The sequence below is a fragment of the Folsomia candida genome, unplaced genomic scaffold (genome assembly GCF_002217175.1).
Source record: "Folsomia candida strain VU population unplaced genomic scaffold, ASM221717v1 Fcan01_Sc004, whole genome shotgun sequence".
Taxonomy (NCBI): domain Eukaryota; kingdom Metazoa; phylum Arthropoda; class Collembola; order Entomobryomorpha; family Isotomidae; genus Folsomia; species Folsomia candida.
In genome coordinates this window covers 3,580,479-3,597,123 of record NW_019091196.1, presented here as the reverse complement: position 1 = coordinate 3,597,123, position 16,645 = coordinate 3,580,479, and the positions used below count along the sequence as shown (strand labels likewise).

The 16,645-nt window shown below is 33.7% G+C and overlaps 2 protein-coding genes across 3 annotated transcripts; both read left to right on the top strand.

Annotated features, from left to right (window-relative positions):
• The first annotated feature begins 485 nt into the window (after positions 1-485).
• LOC110848383 (facilitated trehalose transporter Tret1) lies at positions 486-13,106 on the top strand. Of its 2 annotated transcripts, none has more exons than XM_022095585.2 (10): positions 486-562; positions 760-1,500; positions 2,017-2,067; positions 2,142-2,224; positions 2,301-2,460; positions 3,320-3,443; positions 3,903-4,107; positions 10,260-10,496; positions 11,740-12,001; positions 12,502-13,106. In XM_022095585.2, exons 2-10 carry the CDS (start codon positions 1,278-1,280, stop codon positions 12,867-12,869), a joined length of 1,713 nt encoding a protein of 570 aa, XP_021951277.1. In that variant the 5' UTR covers positions 486-562; positions 760-1,277; the 3' UTR covers positions 12,870-13,106. The 2 variants fall into 2 exon arrangements, with proteins under 2 accessions (XP_021951277.1, XP_035706862.1); XM_035850969.1 differs by having other exon boundaries at positions 504-521.
• On the top strand, positions 4,343-7,805 carry LOC118435255. The gene is made up of 4 exons (XM_035850970.1): positions 4,343-4,470; positions 4,662-4,893; positions 4,976-5,762; positions 7,561-7,805. The coding sequence occupies exons 2-3, from the start codon at positions 4,662-4,664 to the stop codon at positions 5,749-5,751; spliced, it is 1,008 nt and encodes a 335-aa protein (XP_035706863.1). The 5' UTR covers positions 4,343-4,470; the 3' UTR covers positions 5,752-5,762; positions 7,561-7,805.
• Positions 13,107-16,645: the final 3,539 nt, after the last annotated feature.

The window sequence follows — 16,645 nt, the reverse complement described above, 5'->3', positions numbered from 1 at the left end:
ACCATTTCGCATAAATCACACTGAGGTCGATTAGTTTTCTCCTCTTCGGATGCAAGTATCTCTGCCAAACGTGCCCATTGGGAGGTCGTGTCTGTCGCAAATTTCATACTAAATTTCAGCTCAAAATTTATTGAGCCATGTCTCGCATTAAAGCAAGAAATGGAGATAAGGCTGAATAAAAAAATATGTAAATTTTAAATGAGGCAGAACTTTTGCGTTTGCAAAATGCAGACACAGTTTATCATTCAATTCATTCTGAAATTGTCCATGCATGGTGACGTTTTAGATATGTATGTATACTTCTTGTCGTCTTCTTGGGAATTAAATGCGCTGTTTTATAGTCCATCAGCCAGTCGAGCAGAAGTTAACTGATATAAATACATATATACATGAACAGATTATATACATATTTAATGTCATCTGTTATTTTTTTATGGTGTCTTGACTTGTCTTCGTATCTTCTTAGGAAGTGCGTGGTAAATATGTAGTGATAGTCTTGATAAGTTTGCAGAAATTCATGTGTGAGTAAATATACATACAGAGAAAATTCGCGCAGTGCTTGGTAACTTTGTAAAATCGGTGCGTTTTGTAAAATAAGCTTACAAACTTTTTTTTTAAATAAAGAGATCTGAATAAATTTACTACAATTTGGGATCTAATTTTCCTTCAAAATGAGAGTACAATTTTGTGAAACTTTACAAGTTTACGGAGCTTGTAATGTTACCAAGTCCTGCGTGAATTGCCTCTACATTTCATAAGAATTTATCCGTCAAAATTTCGCGTATCCGTGCGGACCTATCTGGATCGATCACAAAGTGTTCAATAAATATTTTTTTGAAAATCGACTTTAATGCTTGACAAATTTGGAAGTTTTCATCTGGTGGAAGTATCACTTGTTAACTCGTAATTTCGTAAATTTTCAAAAAAAAACAAGTGAATTTATTATTGGAAACAAAGTTCCAGTTAGTTCGTTGGATTTAATTTGTGCATAATCTTGAATTAATTAATTATTTTGTTGTGGAGATCCACAAGTTCAAGTTGAGTGGAGTGAATTTCGCAGTATACAAGTTTTTTGCGAAGTTGTGTCCCATGTAGTTAATATTTGCAATAACTTGTGCAAATTCTTGCCTTTAATAATTTCGCTGCGATACGATTATTAACAAATTTATCGTAAATTTGAGTTCCTGTTGGGTCGTTTGATTTATTAATTTTGTGCGAATTCGTGTCTTTAATAATTGTTCGTTGTGATATAATTATTCGCAAATTTTTACGCGGTCATGGCGTCGGGGGGACAATCTAACCTGGAAGTTGGGTTGCAAGTTCCTCTCCCAACTTTGCCAAGGAAGAAGAAATCTTCGGTGTACGTTTATACGAGATTTCCGGAAATAAACGATAACGAAGAAGGTGACGATGACGATGGTGACGAAGAAGAAATTGAATACGCTGACCTCAAGGGAAGACCGGTCCACAGGAGGACGCAGTTATTGGGGGCACTCGCAGGTTAGAAAATCCTAGAAAAATTGTGGCCTCATTTTTTTGGGCAAATTATGTAAATCGAGTGAAAAATAGTGACCTATGAGGTTCAGTAAGTCAAAATATTCAGTTTAAAGATGATTATGGCAAAAAACACGATTATTTTTAAAATTTATGCGAAAAGAGGATGAAATTTTGCATGCAAATAATGCTCATTAAGAGAAGAAGACTTCAAGGATGTAAAATTCGCAGAAAGTATGTAAATCGAGTGGAAACTTGCGACAAGCGACCTTCTGGACGCCAAGATATTAAAGCTGTATCTTTAAAAAATGGTAGCGTTGCGTTACATAAACCTTCAAAAAACACGATTGTTTTTTTATTTTATGAGAAATACCTGAAAGTTGGCTTAATTAAGAAAATTTATGTATAAACTTTAGCAAAATATTGACATGACCTCAATTTTATAAGTGTGAACTCTATTTTTTGACCTGACAGAGGATCTTCAATTAAATATGACTATGTTTTTTTTTCTATTTTTTACAGCAAACATGGGAGCTCTCGCGTTAGGGACGGTCCTGAGTTGGCCGGCAGTTGGTATTTAATTAATCAATTTGTAAATAACATAAAATAATTTGCACATCTTTTGCAATTATTTTGCATGTATACAGCACTCCCAAATCTTCGAGTGGATCCGGATTTTACAGGAAATCTAACAACCAGTCAGGAATCATGGATTGGGTCGATAGTTTCAGTAAGTTTGAGGTCGTTAAAAATGTATTGTGTGCAAAAATTTGCAAAAATTTGCCTGCAACTTTTTTGTAAAATAGTTGGGAGCAGTAGCGGCAGGTCCGGTGGGTGGGGTCGGAATTGAGCTGTTTGGTCGAAGAAAAGCCATGCTGGTCTGCTCTGTACCATTTTTCATGGGGTGGATGTTAATTCATTTCGCATCTTCAGTTTCGCACATCCTCGTTGGAAGGTTTGTTACAGGTTTGTGCAAAAAAATTGAAGAGAAAATTTGCAGTAAGATTTCTTATCAAAATTATGTTGCAAAATCAGTGCAAGAAACGTATTGCGAATTGCATGTTTTTATTCGAGAACTTTCGTAAACTAGAAGCGAGCCGTGATGATTTGCAAATTCAAAATATATTGATTTTGCAAAGTTTACAAAGTTTATGGATGTCACAAGGGTGCTGACATGAAAATAATCACTGACAGTTTTAAAGCGTTATGTTTTGTGAAAACTTAATAACCTTACATAATTAATTACGCTATTTTGAGCGAAAATAAAATTAGGGTTTGGGATGGAAATTTTCTGCCAAAATTTGCAAATCCCTGACGTCGATGGTACAAAAAGAATATTTGACAAGTAGCCATAAATTTAAAATAGGTCGATGAGAAAACCCAATACGAGCTAATTTTTTTCTTAATTCTGCAACTTGTGCAAAAACGATTTCCAAATTTATAAATTGATTTTTCGAGTTATGCAAAGGTGGAGTGAAACCAATGATTGGAAATTTTACAGTAAAATGTCTAATTTTTCTTTAAAACTATTGTTTAATTTTGTTTTTTTAAACTTTATAAGTTTTCAAATTTACAAGGTTTTGAGTGGAAACAAAATTATTTAGTGTTCAGATGGAGATTTGCTATCAAAATTCATAAATCGTAAATCGTTGACGCCGATGGTAACAAAAAATGCTGGACAGATAAATAAAATCTTAAATTAGATGTAGTGTGATCGGAACTGAAGTCTTTAAAAATTTGGTTTAATTATTTTTACTTGATTTTTTATGAGAGTACAAAATTACAAAGTTTTGAGTGAAAATTTAAAAAATCTCGTTTTTTTTAGGCTTCTTTGCTGGGACTTTTGCCGTAGCGGCGCCGATATTCACGGGAGAAGTGACCGATGCCGGGATTCGTGGCGCTGTGGGGTCCACCTTCGATATGATGATCAGTCTTGGGATTCTTTTCATGTGAGTGACGTTTTTTAACGGGGAATTTTTTGTGGGGAATTTTTGGACATTTTTTAAAATTTTTATAAATTTTTTGTATTATTTTTCGTTTAGAATTTCTGTAATTTTTCGCATTCTTTTGCATAAATACATAGCTTACGCTTTTTGAAAATTTCATGTAGATTTTCGTTTTGGATTTTTCCAATTTATTTTATTGATATGTTTTACAAATATTCTTTGATAATTTTGAAGGGGAGTTTTTGCACATTATCTATTTTGGAAATTTGCATATCTAAGAATATCAGAATTTATTTTAAAAAATTTTAATTATTTTTCATTTCCATAATTTGTATTCTTCTCGCATTTTTTGGCACATTTTATGGCGATTTTGGCAATTTCACATTGTTTTTCTCTGCATTTTTGCACCTGATTTTTTTGTATTTTTGCATTTCTACACATGTAATTTTGCTGTTTTTTTAGCTATGTTGTGGGAACGTTTGTATCGTGGCGGGTGCAAGCGTTGATCTGTTCTGTCGTTCCGGTTGTGATTTTTCTGTTAATGCTGGTCGTACCGGAGTCGCCGGTGTATTTGGTGAAAAAAGGAAGGATGTCGGAGGGTGCAGAGGCCCTGATGCGATACCGCGGCGCCACCAGGATTCAGCAAATTCAAACCGAATTTGAAGAGGTTAGACGACGAAAAAATTTTGAAGATACATAAATTAATATTTGTGTTGGCTTAAAGATTAATCATTTGGCTGAAACTACAAATTTTATTTCGTCTTCCTTATCCTCCCTACTTCACAGAAGCAGTTGGTAGTGGTTGAACCAGGTACTGGGAAACACTATATTCTGCCCCTTTTTATAAAGTTAAAAAACCGGGACTTACATACTCCAGTCACGCACTCGCCACGCCATATTCCTCACAGTTGAATTTAGGCATCTTGGGAAACACATTGGGAGAGAAAAAGTTTTGTTAAAAATTTGATATATTTCTGAAAATACGTCGCCCGCACTCATTCATCAGAGGAATTTTTCAATCTTTGTCAAGGTAAGAAACTTTATTGTTATTTGGGGGTTGGAGGTTATTTTTTCATTATTTTGCACCGAAAATAAGAAAGACTATCGAAAATTAATTCAATATATGAAAAGAGCAAGCCAACGTTCCCTCAATGAGGATAACGGCTAGACCTAATCCCGTGTGGACGGTCATTAATACAATTTCTATCTAATTATTTAAAGATGAGCGAGGCTGAAAATTCGCTTGAAGCAAGGCTCCAAAAACAGGAGGAAGCATTAGAAGCGCTCAAAAGTATACCCCAAATTATTGCTGAATTGAAGTCGTCGTTGGAAAGTCAAGGGGCTGACAATAAAAGAAAAAGTACGTGGTCCTTAGGACTTTCAGATGAGGAGGACGACTCAAACCAAGACGAAATTAATGCATTAATTGGAAAAAATCCATCCACAGATGATGGTAAAATGAATTATTGATTATTAATAATATTTTATTAACGGTCAAAGATGCCAATTGAAAAACAAATCTTTATATTGAATAGAATTGCAACTGCAAGAAGTGAATGAACTTTTAAATGATATTGAAAAGCAATCAGATCTTGGCCCATCAATTATGGAAAATGTTGCCCAGAGTTTTGCAAAGACAATCAATCGTCCCTTATCAAAGGAAACAAAAGCTAAATTAAGAGAAGCAATTAAGATTCCTGAAAACTGCAAGGACTTTTCTGCTCCAAAGATTAATAATGAGATTTGGCGAATCATTCCATCCCATGCAAGATTATCAGATGTAAAAAGTCAGCAAAATCAGCAAGCGCTTGGCTGTGGGATGTCGGCATTAGCTCTTATCTCAAATATGGCCTTGCAACATAAGAAAGATTTACCCAAAGAATTATTGGCTGCTATAATCAAGACGTCATTGGATGCATCAAATATTATGGGCGATCAGTTTCAACAAATAAGTTCGAGTCGGAGAATGGATATAAAGAGATTTTTAAATCCAGAATATGCTGGGATTTGCAATGCACAAATTTCTCAGTCAGAATGGTTATTTGGGTCCGACCTGAGCGAAAGTCTGAAGACATCAAAAGCTACCTCAAGCTTAATCAGAAACACATCAGGTATTAGAGGAAACAGCAGATTCACTCCATATAACAAATTTAATCGGCCTTCAGCAAACACATCTGGCACTTTAAACTACAGTCGCCCGTTCCGTCCATTCCGAGGGAACGGGCAGTTTCGCCAAAACAGTTATCGACCAAGTTCCAACTTCCAGCCGGCGTGGAAAACAAATCAACAATTCAAGCAAACAAGGAATTAAATAATAATTCGGTACGTGTAAAAGCTGGTAAATTGTATAAATATTTAAAAAAGTGGAACAGTATTACCTCAGATAAGCTAGTGTTAAATATAGTACAAGGTTATGAAATTCCGTTTGTTTCAAATCCAGTACAAAATATTGAGCCAATTCGTTCTAATTATTCAGACTCTGAAATTAACTCCATTGAGGAAAGTATTCAAAAGATGTTGAAATCCGCCGCTATTATTCCTTGCGATAATGAAATGGGTCAGTTTGTGTCAACTGTCTTCACAGTTCCAAAGCCAGATGGTACAAGGCGTCCAATTTTGAATCTAAAAAAGCTAAATGAATTTATGGAGTCCCCTCATTTTAAGATGGAAACAATCAAAACTGCCACGGAGTTAATTAGTAATCAATGTTTCATGGCTGTAGTAGATTTACGAGACGCTTATCATGCAATCTCTATATCTGAACGTAGTCAAAAGTATTTGAAATTTCGGTGGAAAGGAAAACTTTACAAATACACGTGTCTTCCGTTCGGCTTATCCTTGGCACCGTTTTTATACACAAAATTAACCAAACCGGTGGTCGCAAAACTTCGGGTGCAAGGCATTTTAGTGAGTTTATATTTAGATGATACACTAATAATTGGCAGAACGTATGCAGAATGTGTTCAGAATGTTAGAATAGCTATTTATCTACTTACAAGGTTGGGGCTCACAATAAATGTTGAAAAATCGCAACTTCAACCCTCTCAGTTAGTAAAATACCTGGGTTTTCATATTAATTCTCAAAAAATGCAGTTGTCATTGCCAAGCGATAAGACCGAAGCAATTATTAACAAATGCAAGCAAGCGCAAGCATGTAAAACAATGACTATACAAAAATTAGCCGAGTTAGTTGGATCACTGGTTGCGGCGGTGCCGGCGGTTAGATATGGGCTTCTTTATACCCGTCAGTTTGAGATGGAAAAGGTTCGTGCATTATCAATCTGTAATAATAATTATAATTGTAAAGTTGCTTTGTCGGAAACAGCTAAAGGAGATTTAACTTGGTGGATTAACGCACTGCCAACTTGTTATCAGTATTTACAAAGGCCTGCACAAGATTCAATTATTTTCACCGACGCTTCCTTGCATGGTTGGGGCGAAGTGTGTGAAGGGATTGAGACCAAGGGGTCGTGGCCGCCTAATTTAGCTTGTTTACATATAAATCTCTTGGAATTATATGCAGTATTTTTTGGTTTACAAGCGCTGGCAAAAGACAAAAAGCATATTCTTGTCAGGGTCGACAATACGACAACTTTAGCGTACATCAATAGATATGGCGGATGCATTGAGAATTTGCATAACATCGCAAAACGGATATGGCAGTGGGCAGAGGCAAATGCGTTCTTCTAACAGCAGGCTATATTAATACAAAGCAAAATGTGGTTGCGGATAGGTTGTCTCGGGACAGGTCAAGTAATTCCGATTTCCTTTTGTCAGAAAAATACTTTCATAAAGTCTGTAAAAAGTTTTGGGTCCCTGGTATAGACTTGTTTGCCTCGCACGTAACTAGTAAATGTGCGGTATTTTATTCATTTAAGCCTGACCCATATGCAATAGGTGTCGATGCATTTACTTTCACATGGGAGGACAGATCTTACGCTTTTCCTCCTTATAATTTATTATCCAAAGTTTTAAATAAAATTAAAAGAGATGGGTGCAATGTTTTAGTAATTGCTCCATTTTGGAAAACCCAGCCGTGGTTTCCATTGTATAAGAAAATGGCAATATCTGAAATTATCATTCTGGGGCCTAATAAAACCCTTCTTTTTGATCCGTACAGGAACAATTATGTCAGTCCGAACAAGAAATTATCTTTGATGGCAGCAGTCTTATCAGGAAAATCTGGAACAATTTAAATTTATCAGATAACGTCATTCAATTATTGCGAGCTTCAAAATCGAATGGAACTTGGCACCAATACACGTCATCACTCAATAAATGGGCGTTATTTTGTAGCACGAATAATTTGTCGCCATTAACTAAAAATATTAGTAACTATTTAGAATTTTTGAGTAGTTTGTATAACGAGGGATCCAGTTATAGTACTGTAAATACGGCTCGTTCGGCTCTATCTACTATATTTGGTAATATTGATGGTGTTCCTTTGGGGGAGCACAAACTTATTGTAGATCTCATGAAGGGAATTAGTAGATTACGTCCAGTGAAGCCAAGATATAATGTAACTTGGAATCCTGATGTTGTTTTGAAGTATTTAAGAGGTATTGTAACTGAGACATGCTCATTGAAAGATTTAACTCTAAAATTGGTCAGTTTGCTAGCTTTATGCACAGGTCAAAGAGTGCAGACTTTGTCTAATATATTACTGTCAAACATTCATTGCGATGATTCAGTTCAAATTACTATTTCGAGTTATCTTAAGACAACAACAGTGGTAAAGAGCAATCGTGTATTATTGTTGCCACCCTTCCATGTTTCGCAATTGTGTCCGGTTGTTGCTCTCAAAGAATATGTAAAACGAACCAAGTTAATGAGGAGTGAATGCGACTCATTGTTGATTTCTTATGTAAAACCTCATCATAAAGTCAGTTCCCAGACAATTAGCCGCTGGTAAGTAGAAGTCCTAAAGTTATCAGGAATAGATTCTGAAAAATTCCATGCTCATAGTTTTAGGCATGCTTCTACGTCTAAAGCTTCTCGAAATGGAGTAACCATAGATAGTATTTTGAGGCGTGTTGGTTGGACTAAAAATTCATCTGTATTTGCTAATTATTATAAACGGCCTGTTTTAAATGAATATGAATTTGCTACTAATGTTCTAGAGATACAATAAGAAATTGATTTTAAAATAATATTTGTAATAAAATTTTTTGCAATGTTATGTGATGTATGCTAAGCAGTAGAAACTTATTTATTTATTTATATCATTACTGCTCATCGACTTAGCTTTGAACGTCTACCAACTGTATCTGTGAAGTAGGGAGGATAAGGAAGACGAAATAAAATTGAAGATTTTGCAAGGGCGAAGCCCGAAGCAAAATCCTAATTTTGTGAGTCTTCCGTTTCCGGAAGACTTCACAGCCCTCCAACCCACCCCCAATAGTTTTTTAAGTCGATTCGCTTTTTGAAAACTGTGAGGAATATGGCGTGGCGAGTGCGTGACTGGAGTATGTAAGTCCCGGTTTTTTAACTTTTTGAAAAGGGGCAGAATATAGTGTTTCCCAGTACCTGGCTCAACCACTACCAACTGCTTCTGTGAAGTCTTCCGGAAACGGAAGACTCACAAAATTAGGATTTTGCTTCGGGCTTCGCCCTCGCAAAATCTTCAATTTCTGATTATACATTTTTTTCTATGATTCTGAATTTATTGTAGTAAAAAGTATAGTGTAGAATGTTTTCAAAATTGCAAATTTGTTGTACATTATTTCTCTATCTATAACCCTGAATTTTTATAAACTTACTCAGATCAAGGGCGTCTCTTTATTTTGTAAAAGTTTGCAAAATTACGAACGAAAATTACGAAAATTATGTTTTTGTAGACCAAATACGTCCTTAAATATATTTTATAGATCCATAAAACTTGAACTTAAAGAAATTCAGATGGGAAGGGAGTTGACTTAGAAGTAGTTTAGCACGTTACAGATTTTGCATAGTAAATGCTTACCACAACGAAGGAAAAAATCAGTTAAACAATTCACGCAGTCATTGGTAACTTTGTAAAGACGGTAAGTTTCTTAAACTAATCTTGCAAACTTTTGAAAAATAAAATAGACGCCCTTGATCTGAGCAAGTTTCCTCAGAAATATTTGTAAAAGTTTGTAAGTTTACAGAATTTACGGATTTTACAAAGTTACCAAGGCCCGCGTGAATTGCCTCATTGACGCAATTAACGTGGATGTCGTAATATATAAATTTACCTAGATTTCGGAAAGATTAGGAAGAAAAATTGACTAAAATGTATTGTTTAAAGATGAAATGATGACATCTCTTTAATTTGTGTAAGTTTATACCCTATAATAATTGTTTTTGGTAAGGAACACATTTCCTGAGTTTAAAAAGATGCCATAGTGGAAAGGCCATAAATTGTAAAGTCATAACATTTTGCTAATAACAAATTTCCAAAATTTGTAACACAAGTTTGATAAAAAAAACTTTCTAAATTTTGAAGTACTATTAATACAATTAGCATGGAGTGAAAAATCGACTGATTTTCGTATCTCGTACATCACAATTTTGTAAAAGAAAACTTTTACCCTGAAAATTCATCAAATTTTATAAATTTTTGTGAATTTCGAAAATTTCAAATTTGAAGAAAATCAAAACTTTCCAACTTTTAAAATAGTATTACTACAATTAACATAAGGAGTTATTAAACTTACCAAGGCCTGCTTGAATTGCCTCAGTGTAATGTAGCATTTTTCAAAAATTGCAAATTTGTCCAGCATTTTATTACAATTTTTTTTTGCAATTCATAAATTTTAGTGGAGAAGTAAACATTTTTTGCGATTTTGTTTCTGTCAGATGGCGAACGAGGCCTGTGTCCAGGAGGGTTCGTGGGTGGGAGGATTTTCGACGGTGCGGCGAAGAATGTGCGAACCCTGGATTTTACTTCCGGTCGGGATCGGATTTTGCATTTTTGCCTTCCAAGTCATTTCCGGTCTGGATCCGGTGCTCGTCTACACGGTCGACATCTTCCACATGGCTGGCGCTCAGTTGGACGAATACACATCGACAATTATCATCGGAACGATGCAAACGGTATGGAGCAAGAAAATTTATTGCTAATTTTTGCAATTGTTTTTAAAGGAATGACCTATCAAAATTTTGCAAATTTGTGAAGTTTGTGCAACAATTATTGAGAGAACATTTTACTGGAGTGGAAAATGACGCAATTTGTAGTCTAAATTGGCCTAGGACTTTTTGGTCAAAAATATCTGCAAATTGAGCATATTTTTACTCGAAAAAATTGAATTTGTGTTTGCAAATCGGCAAGGCTATATGTTACACGATTATTTCGCAAGCTATTTGCAAATATTGAGGCAATTCATGCATTGGTAACTTTGTAAAATCGGTATTATTTTACAAAATAAAAAGATGCCCTTGATTCGAGCGAATTTACAAAAAATGCGTACACTATGCTTTAGCTTGGAAATATTAGCTGCGTAAAATTTCGCAAAAGTTTGTAAACGTAAATAATTTACGGATTTTACAATGTTGGCAAAGACTGCTGATCATTTGGGCAAAAAAAATTCAAAAAAAGTGACAAGGTTTTACGCCAATAAATAAAATTGAGATAAAGTGAATATAAAACTATTTAATAATAGATTGATGGCTTGTTAATCCTAAGTTTTGCTTCGTATCCCTCATACCTGGAGGTCGATCACTACCAACTATACTCCGTGATGTCTTTCGTACTCGGAAGACTCACAAAATCCACAATTTTACTGAATTACAAACATTCTTAAAAATCTGGTAGAGTCGAATATATACTCCGTACTGGTATTAATTTGGTAATAACTCGCTACCGTATTGGTAGTAATTTGTTTCTGAGAGGTGAATTTTCATTACCAGAACATACTACGCGGTAAATCCTGTTGTTAGATATGTACTCCGGTCGGTAATGATTTAATGCCAGTTTTTTAAGAGTGAACATGAATGTGCCACAATACATCGTTGACTTGAGAACGGAAAACTTTTTTATTAATTGAAAATAATTAAGCGTGATGGATTTGAATTCAAAATAAATAAATTCAAAATAGATAAATATACAATCTGAGATTTTACAAGTGCCGTACCCTTAGATTGAAAATTTGAGAATTACCATAATAAATAACAACATACAAGTAATTATTTTCGGCACTTGCCAATTAATCTAGTCACGTGTTCAGCAGGTCGAGTAAAGCGCGAGAATTTTCCATCACGCTTAATTATTTTCCAATCAATAGAAACGAGATTTTAAATTGGCGGGGCGTTCTATTTTGTTTTTGAATTTTTGATCTAGTTGGCGGGCGTGGTCGCGGCCTCGTTGGTGGAGCGGTGTGGTCGTCGCGTGCTGCTTTTGGTGTCGGAGGGCGCGATGGTGGTGGCGCTGGGAATGCTTGGCGTCTACTTTTACTTGAAGGAGGCGAACGGCGGCGTCATGCCGGTCGGGTTGGGCTGGCTTCCCGTCACCTCGTTAGCCGTGTACGTGCTCTCCTATTCGGTCGGAATGGGACCGGTTGGGTACACCTTGATGGGCGAAATATTACCTCTGCAGGTCAAAGGTGAGGTTTGCAAATATTTTTGCAAGAAATGTTAGCAAAGATATGGAATTTTGACTTTTTTTAGCAAATTTTGGATACAATTTTCTAAGCTCTGTACTTAATTTTAATTTAATCAAGAAGATACTGTAATATTTGTCAATTAGAAAATTTTTCTAGATAGGGAAATTTGGTAGTATTTTTTTAAATGAAACCTTTAAAAACTTTTGTTTTGTTATTTTACGGGAAGAATTTGGTTTTTTGCATTGTTTAATTTTTGTAATTTTGTATTGTTGAAGTTTTATAATTTTGTAATTTAGTCCAAATTTTTTGAATTTGAGTTTTTATTATACTAAATTTATCAATTTTTCACAAAATTTTCCACAACATTTTTGTATCTCGTATCTCGCTTTTGGCTAATTTCAGATCTTTACGATTTTTTTCATTTTTTGTTTTACAAATTTTTGAAATTCGGCATTAAGATTATACAGTTTTTTGCTTAACCTTGTTTGTATACCTTGCAGGTCTCGCCGGTTGTATTTTAACCTCCGCCAAATGGTTCATGTCGTTCCTGGTGACCAAGTTTTTTCAAGATTTGCTCTTCGCGCTCGGAAGCGCGGGTTGTTTTTGGTTATTCGGCGCCTTTTGCGCGGCCGGATTTATTTTCGTGGCAGCCTTCGTACCGGAAACGAAGGGGCGAAGTTTGGACGAGATTCAGCAAGAATTTAGACTGCGATTTAGCGCACCGACAAATTCCCCGGATGAAAGTGAACCCTTACTGTTACCAGTGGGTATTAGCGGGAGATACCCGGGTAGTAGTAGCCGTACCGTGATGGATACTATATCAGAATCTTCGCAGAAACTTCGCGAAAAATATGCCGCTATCGTATGACCGTTATTAAGTTCCTAATTAATTAATTAGAATAGTTAGTAAAATATTTATATGATTAAATAAAAATTATTTGATTAATTTCGTTCCTAGTTAAATTAGTTAGTTAAAATAGATAAATAACCAGAAATTGTTTGATTAATTACGAAAAATATGTAAATATTTGATAAATCGTATGAACTAAGAGATTTGCGAATAAAGACATTGCAATTTTTTGCAGTTGTTGCTTTTCATGTAAAATTTTTTTATTCGTGTTTTCTGTTACAAATATTTAACTGCTGGGTTTTGGAAACATCTTTGTTTGCCATTTTATTATCAGGAAGCACTAATTTGTAGTATATATTTAGTATTTTATATAAGTTTCTGAATTTCTTGGTAAGTATCTGGAAACTGGATATTTTTGCATACAACGTTTTGTTAAAAGTTTTGCAAATTTATATTAACAATAATCACTTCGTTAAGCTTTCAACTGGTTAATCTCATTGCAAAATTACTACTTAAACATATGAAATTGTTACCTCCATGAAAAAATTTGAACTAGGTAAAAATTAAATTCGTGATGAATGACGCAAATTTTGAAATATTACATAATTATACAATTTACACAATATTATGTAATTTCTCTCTAATTATTCTCTCTAATTATTATTGTTATATTTTGAACATTCTTTGTGGACATTGCCATTTTTTGCGAACTTCGTCTTAACAATGTCATGCTAATTTTTAACACATATTTTCTTCATTTATTGACGAATTATCATCTACATGTACATAGGCTCCGCCACATTCTATCTTGGTTAAATAATTTGACTTTTTACCTTGTTTCTTAATGACATCCTCATGATAACATAAACCTTGCAATTTTTCAAGTTGAAAGTACTTCTAGGGAAAATGTGTGCAAAAATGTATGCAAAAATGTCTAGAAAACATTTTACATTTTTACATTTTTCATTTCAGTTTTACAGTGTTCATACCAAAATATCTAAATTTACTTAATACTTCTAGGGAAAATGTATGCAAAAATGTATGCAAAAATGTATGCAAAAATGTCTACAAAACATTTTTCATTTTTACATTTTCATTTCAGTTTTAGTGTTCATACCAAAATATCTAAAATTACTTAATCGTTCATCTCTCTGTCAAAGTTATCTCAAATGGCGTTAAACCTCTAACAATTTACTTTTTGAAATTATTTTCATAATAAATCTAAAATATAATTCTGTTCAAAAAAATTTCATAATTAAATTGATTACGTTCCGGATCTTCCTAATTGTTTTCTTCATGTCGCACTTTGAAAATAATGTTGCATATGATTAGACTTTTTCATACCTAAAATTATGATAAGCGGTGTTAAAGTTTTAAATTGTTTACTTCTTTCATTGATAACCTCGTGATAACGCTATTTTCCTAATTGAAAAAATAGTTTAAAATTTTTTTCTGCAAAAATGTACGCAGAAATTTTCATTTTCTTTATCTTTCTGTCCTCAATAACAAGGCCTGAGTTTATTACAACGCCTTTGAAATTGTCAAAGTTATTCCAAACGGCGTTTAACCATTAGCAATTAGCTTTAAAATTATTTTCATAAAAAATCTAGGGTGCCAATTTAACCGTCCAACGAAAATATAGCTTTATCCAACCAAAATTAATAATTTCGCCAATTATGAAATGGGCAACGAATTGATTTATTTTGCAACAACTTTCATTAAAATGCACAACATAATAATTAAATTTCCAAATAAGAAATAAACGAATTCCTTGTCCTTAAGTACTTCAAATTTTACGATAAATAAGAAGGTATAAATATTTAGTCAACAATCAAGGCATTTCCAACTAAATTTTTTCTCTTAGCTTAGCTTCCAATGACATCAGTTTCAAGATTGTCCGGTACAACAATTATCTTTCTAATTATTCAAATTCCAGAAATATGCTTGCATACATATACTTTTTTGAATATAGAGCAAGAATAAGTGGAAGAACTCCAGTCATGCAATTTAAAATTGATAATCTAGAACGCCGGTTTACTTGAAGCGTACGACTCAAACTTTTTCCAATACATTCTTTTGATTAACCCAAGGATTCTATCAATTTCATCCTTTCGAATAGATTTATTTCTGGCTGGTGAAATACATTGCATGGAAGTTTCACTCAGGTTCTTAAATCGAAGTCCTGCTTTCTCCCGTGCCCAAGTATATGATTTTGATCAGCAAATTTGAAACTGATGGTGTAATTTGAAACAATTTACTGTCTGGATTATCAGGGTTTCTGTCTCGAGACCAATTTAGCAGAAGTTTCATAATACATCCAAAATATTGCCTTAACGGAACTCTCTCTCTGTAATTGTTTTATTTCCTAATTATTGGAAATAAATTCGTGATTACGTTTTTGTTTCTTTGTGGGGTTTATTCAACCGAGTCTTCAGAGTCGGATTGATAATTATTTAGTCGCTGAAAATCGGACATTTTCGTTAATTGTTTTACGAAATAACAAGGAATGGCCTGACAAAAGTTGAATGAGAATTGGGAAGAAATGAGAGTTAGTGATGAATGATGGAAATCCATACCCATATCTATTCATTTATGTATGCTGTCAATAATATGATAGGCAAAGTAGACTAATATGATATATAAAATTTGGTCGGATGCTTTTACATTTTCGTTGGACACAAAAATTAAACCCGTTGCTCATTCCATTATTGGCCACATTATTAATTTTGGTTGGAATAAACTAAATTTTCGTTGGAAGGTATAAAATTGGAAAATTGGGTGCAACAAAAATTTGATGATAAAATTGTAGTACATTATTGATAACGCAAATTTAGAAATGATACTTTCAGTTTCTTCCTAGTTTTCGAAATTATTTTCATAAATCAAATATAAAATTTGGTACAAAAAGTTTCTTGGCATTGACGCAATATACTGCATTTGCATGTATGCATTCGATAACGTCACGATAACGTAAACTTTCTGTTTTCCCAGTTAAAAGTACTTTTTCTGCAAAAATATATGCAAAAATGGATAGAAAAATTTTCATTTTTACATTTTCGTCAATAACCGGGAAACTTTATCGTTTTTAGAAATCCATGTACTAGCGGAAGTTATCACAATTTGTGATTCCCAAACCGAGTTAAACTCTAACAGTTTAATTTTTGAAATTATTTTAATAAATCAAACAGAAAATTTGGTGCAAAAAATTTCATGACATTGATGCGTTTTAATGCGTTTATCCAATGCACTCGATAACATCATGATAACATAAACCTTACCATTCTCCCGTTTAAAACTATGCAATTTTTCTATAAAATTTGATACAAAGATTTTACATGTTTGAAGTTCAAGAATATCTAAATTTACTACATCGTATGCATCACTGTAAAAGTTATCTAAATGGCGTTACACCTTTAACAAGTTGCTTTTTTCCATTATTTGCATAATGGAAACCCAAAATTCGGTGCCAAAAATTTGTATGATATTAATGCGTTGAAATGCATTTATCTCAGCAAACACATGTATTTACTGACCTGAGGATAACGATAGCGTTGCAATTTTCGTAATTTAAAATACTTTGTAATTTTTTTTGTAAAAATTTTTGCGAAAATTTTAATCTGATTTAAATAATTAGGCTACTTAATAATTAAATTTTGCTATATGCGGTGTTAAACCTTTAACAATTATATTTTTACTTTGTCCTTTGACAACCTAGTGATGATAACGTTAACCTTGCAATTTTCCAAGTTGAAAGTACTCTCTTTCGAAAAAATGTATTCAAAAATGCATAGAAA

Excerpts from the sequence above, each read along its gene's own strand:
- LOC110848383 (XM_022095585.2), top strand. The coding sequence starts at position 1,278 with ATGGCGTCGGGGGGACAATCTAACCTGGAAGTTGGGTTGCAAGTTCCT. Across the intron at positions 1,501-2,016 it reads GTTATTGGGGGCACTCGCAG|CAAACATGGGAGCTCTCGCG; the intron begins GTTAGAAAATCC and ends TATTTTTTACAG. Across the intron at positions 2,068-2,141 it reads CCTGAGTTGGCCGGCAGTTG|CACTCCCAAATCTTCGAGTG; the intron begins GTATTTAATTAA and ends GCATGTATACAG.
- LOC118435255 (XM_035850970.1), top strand. The coding sequence starts at position 4,662 with ATGAGCGAGGCTGAAAATTCGCTTGAAGCAAGGCTCCAAAAACAGGAG. Across the intron at positions 4,894-4,975 it reads AAATCCATCCACAGATGATG|AATTGCAACTGCAAGAAGTG; the intron begins GTAAAATGAATT and ends TATATTGAATAG.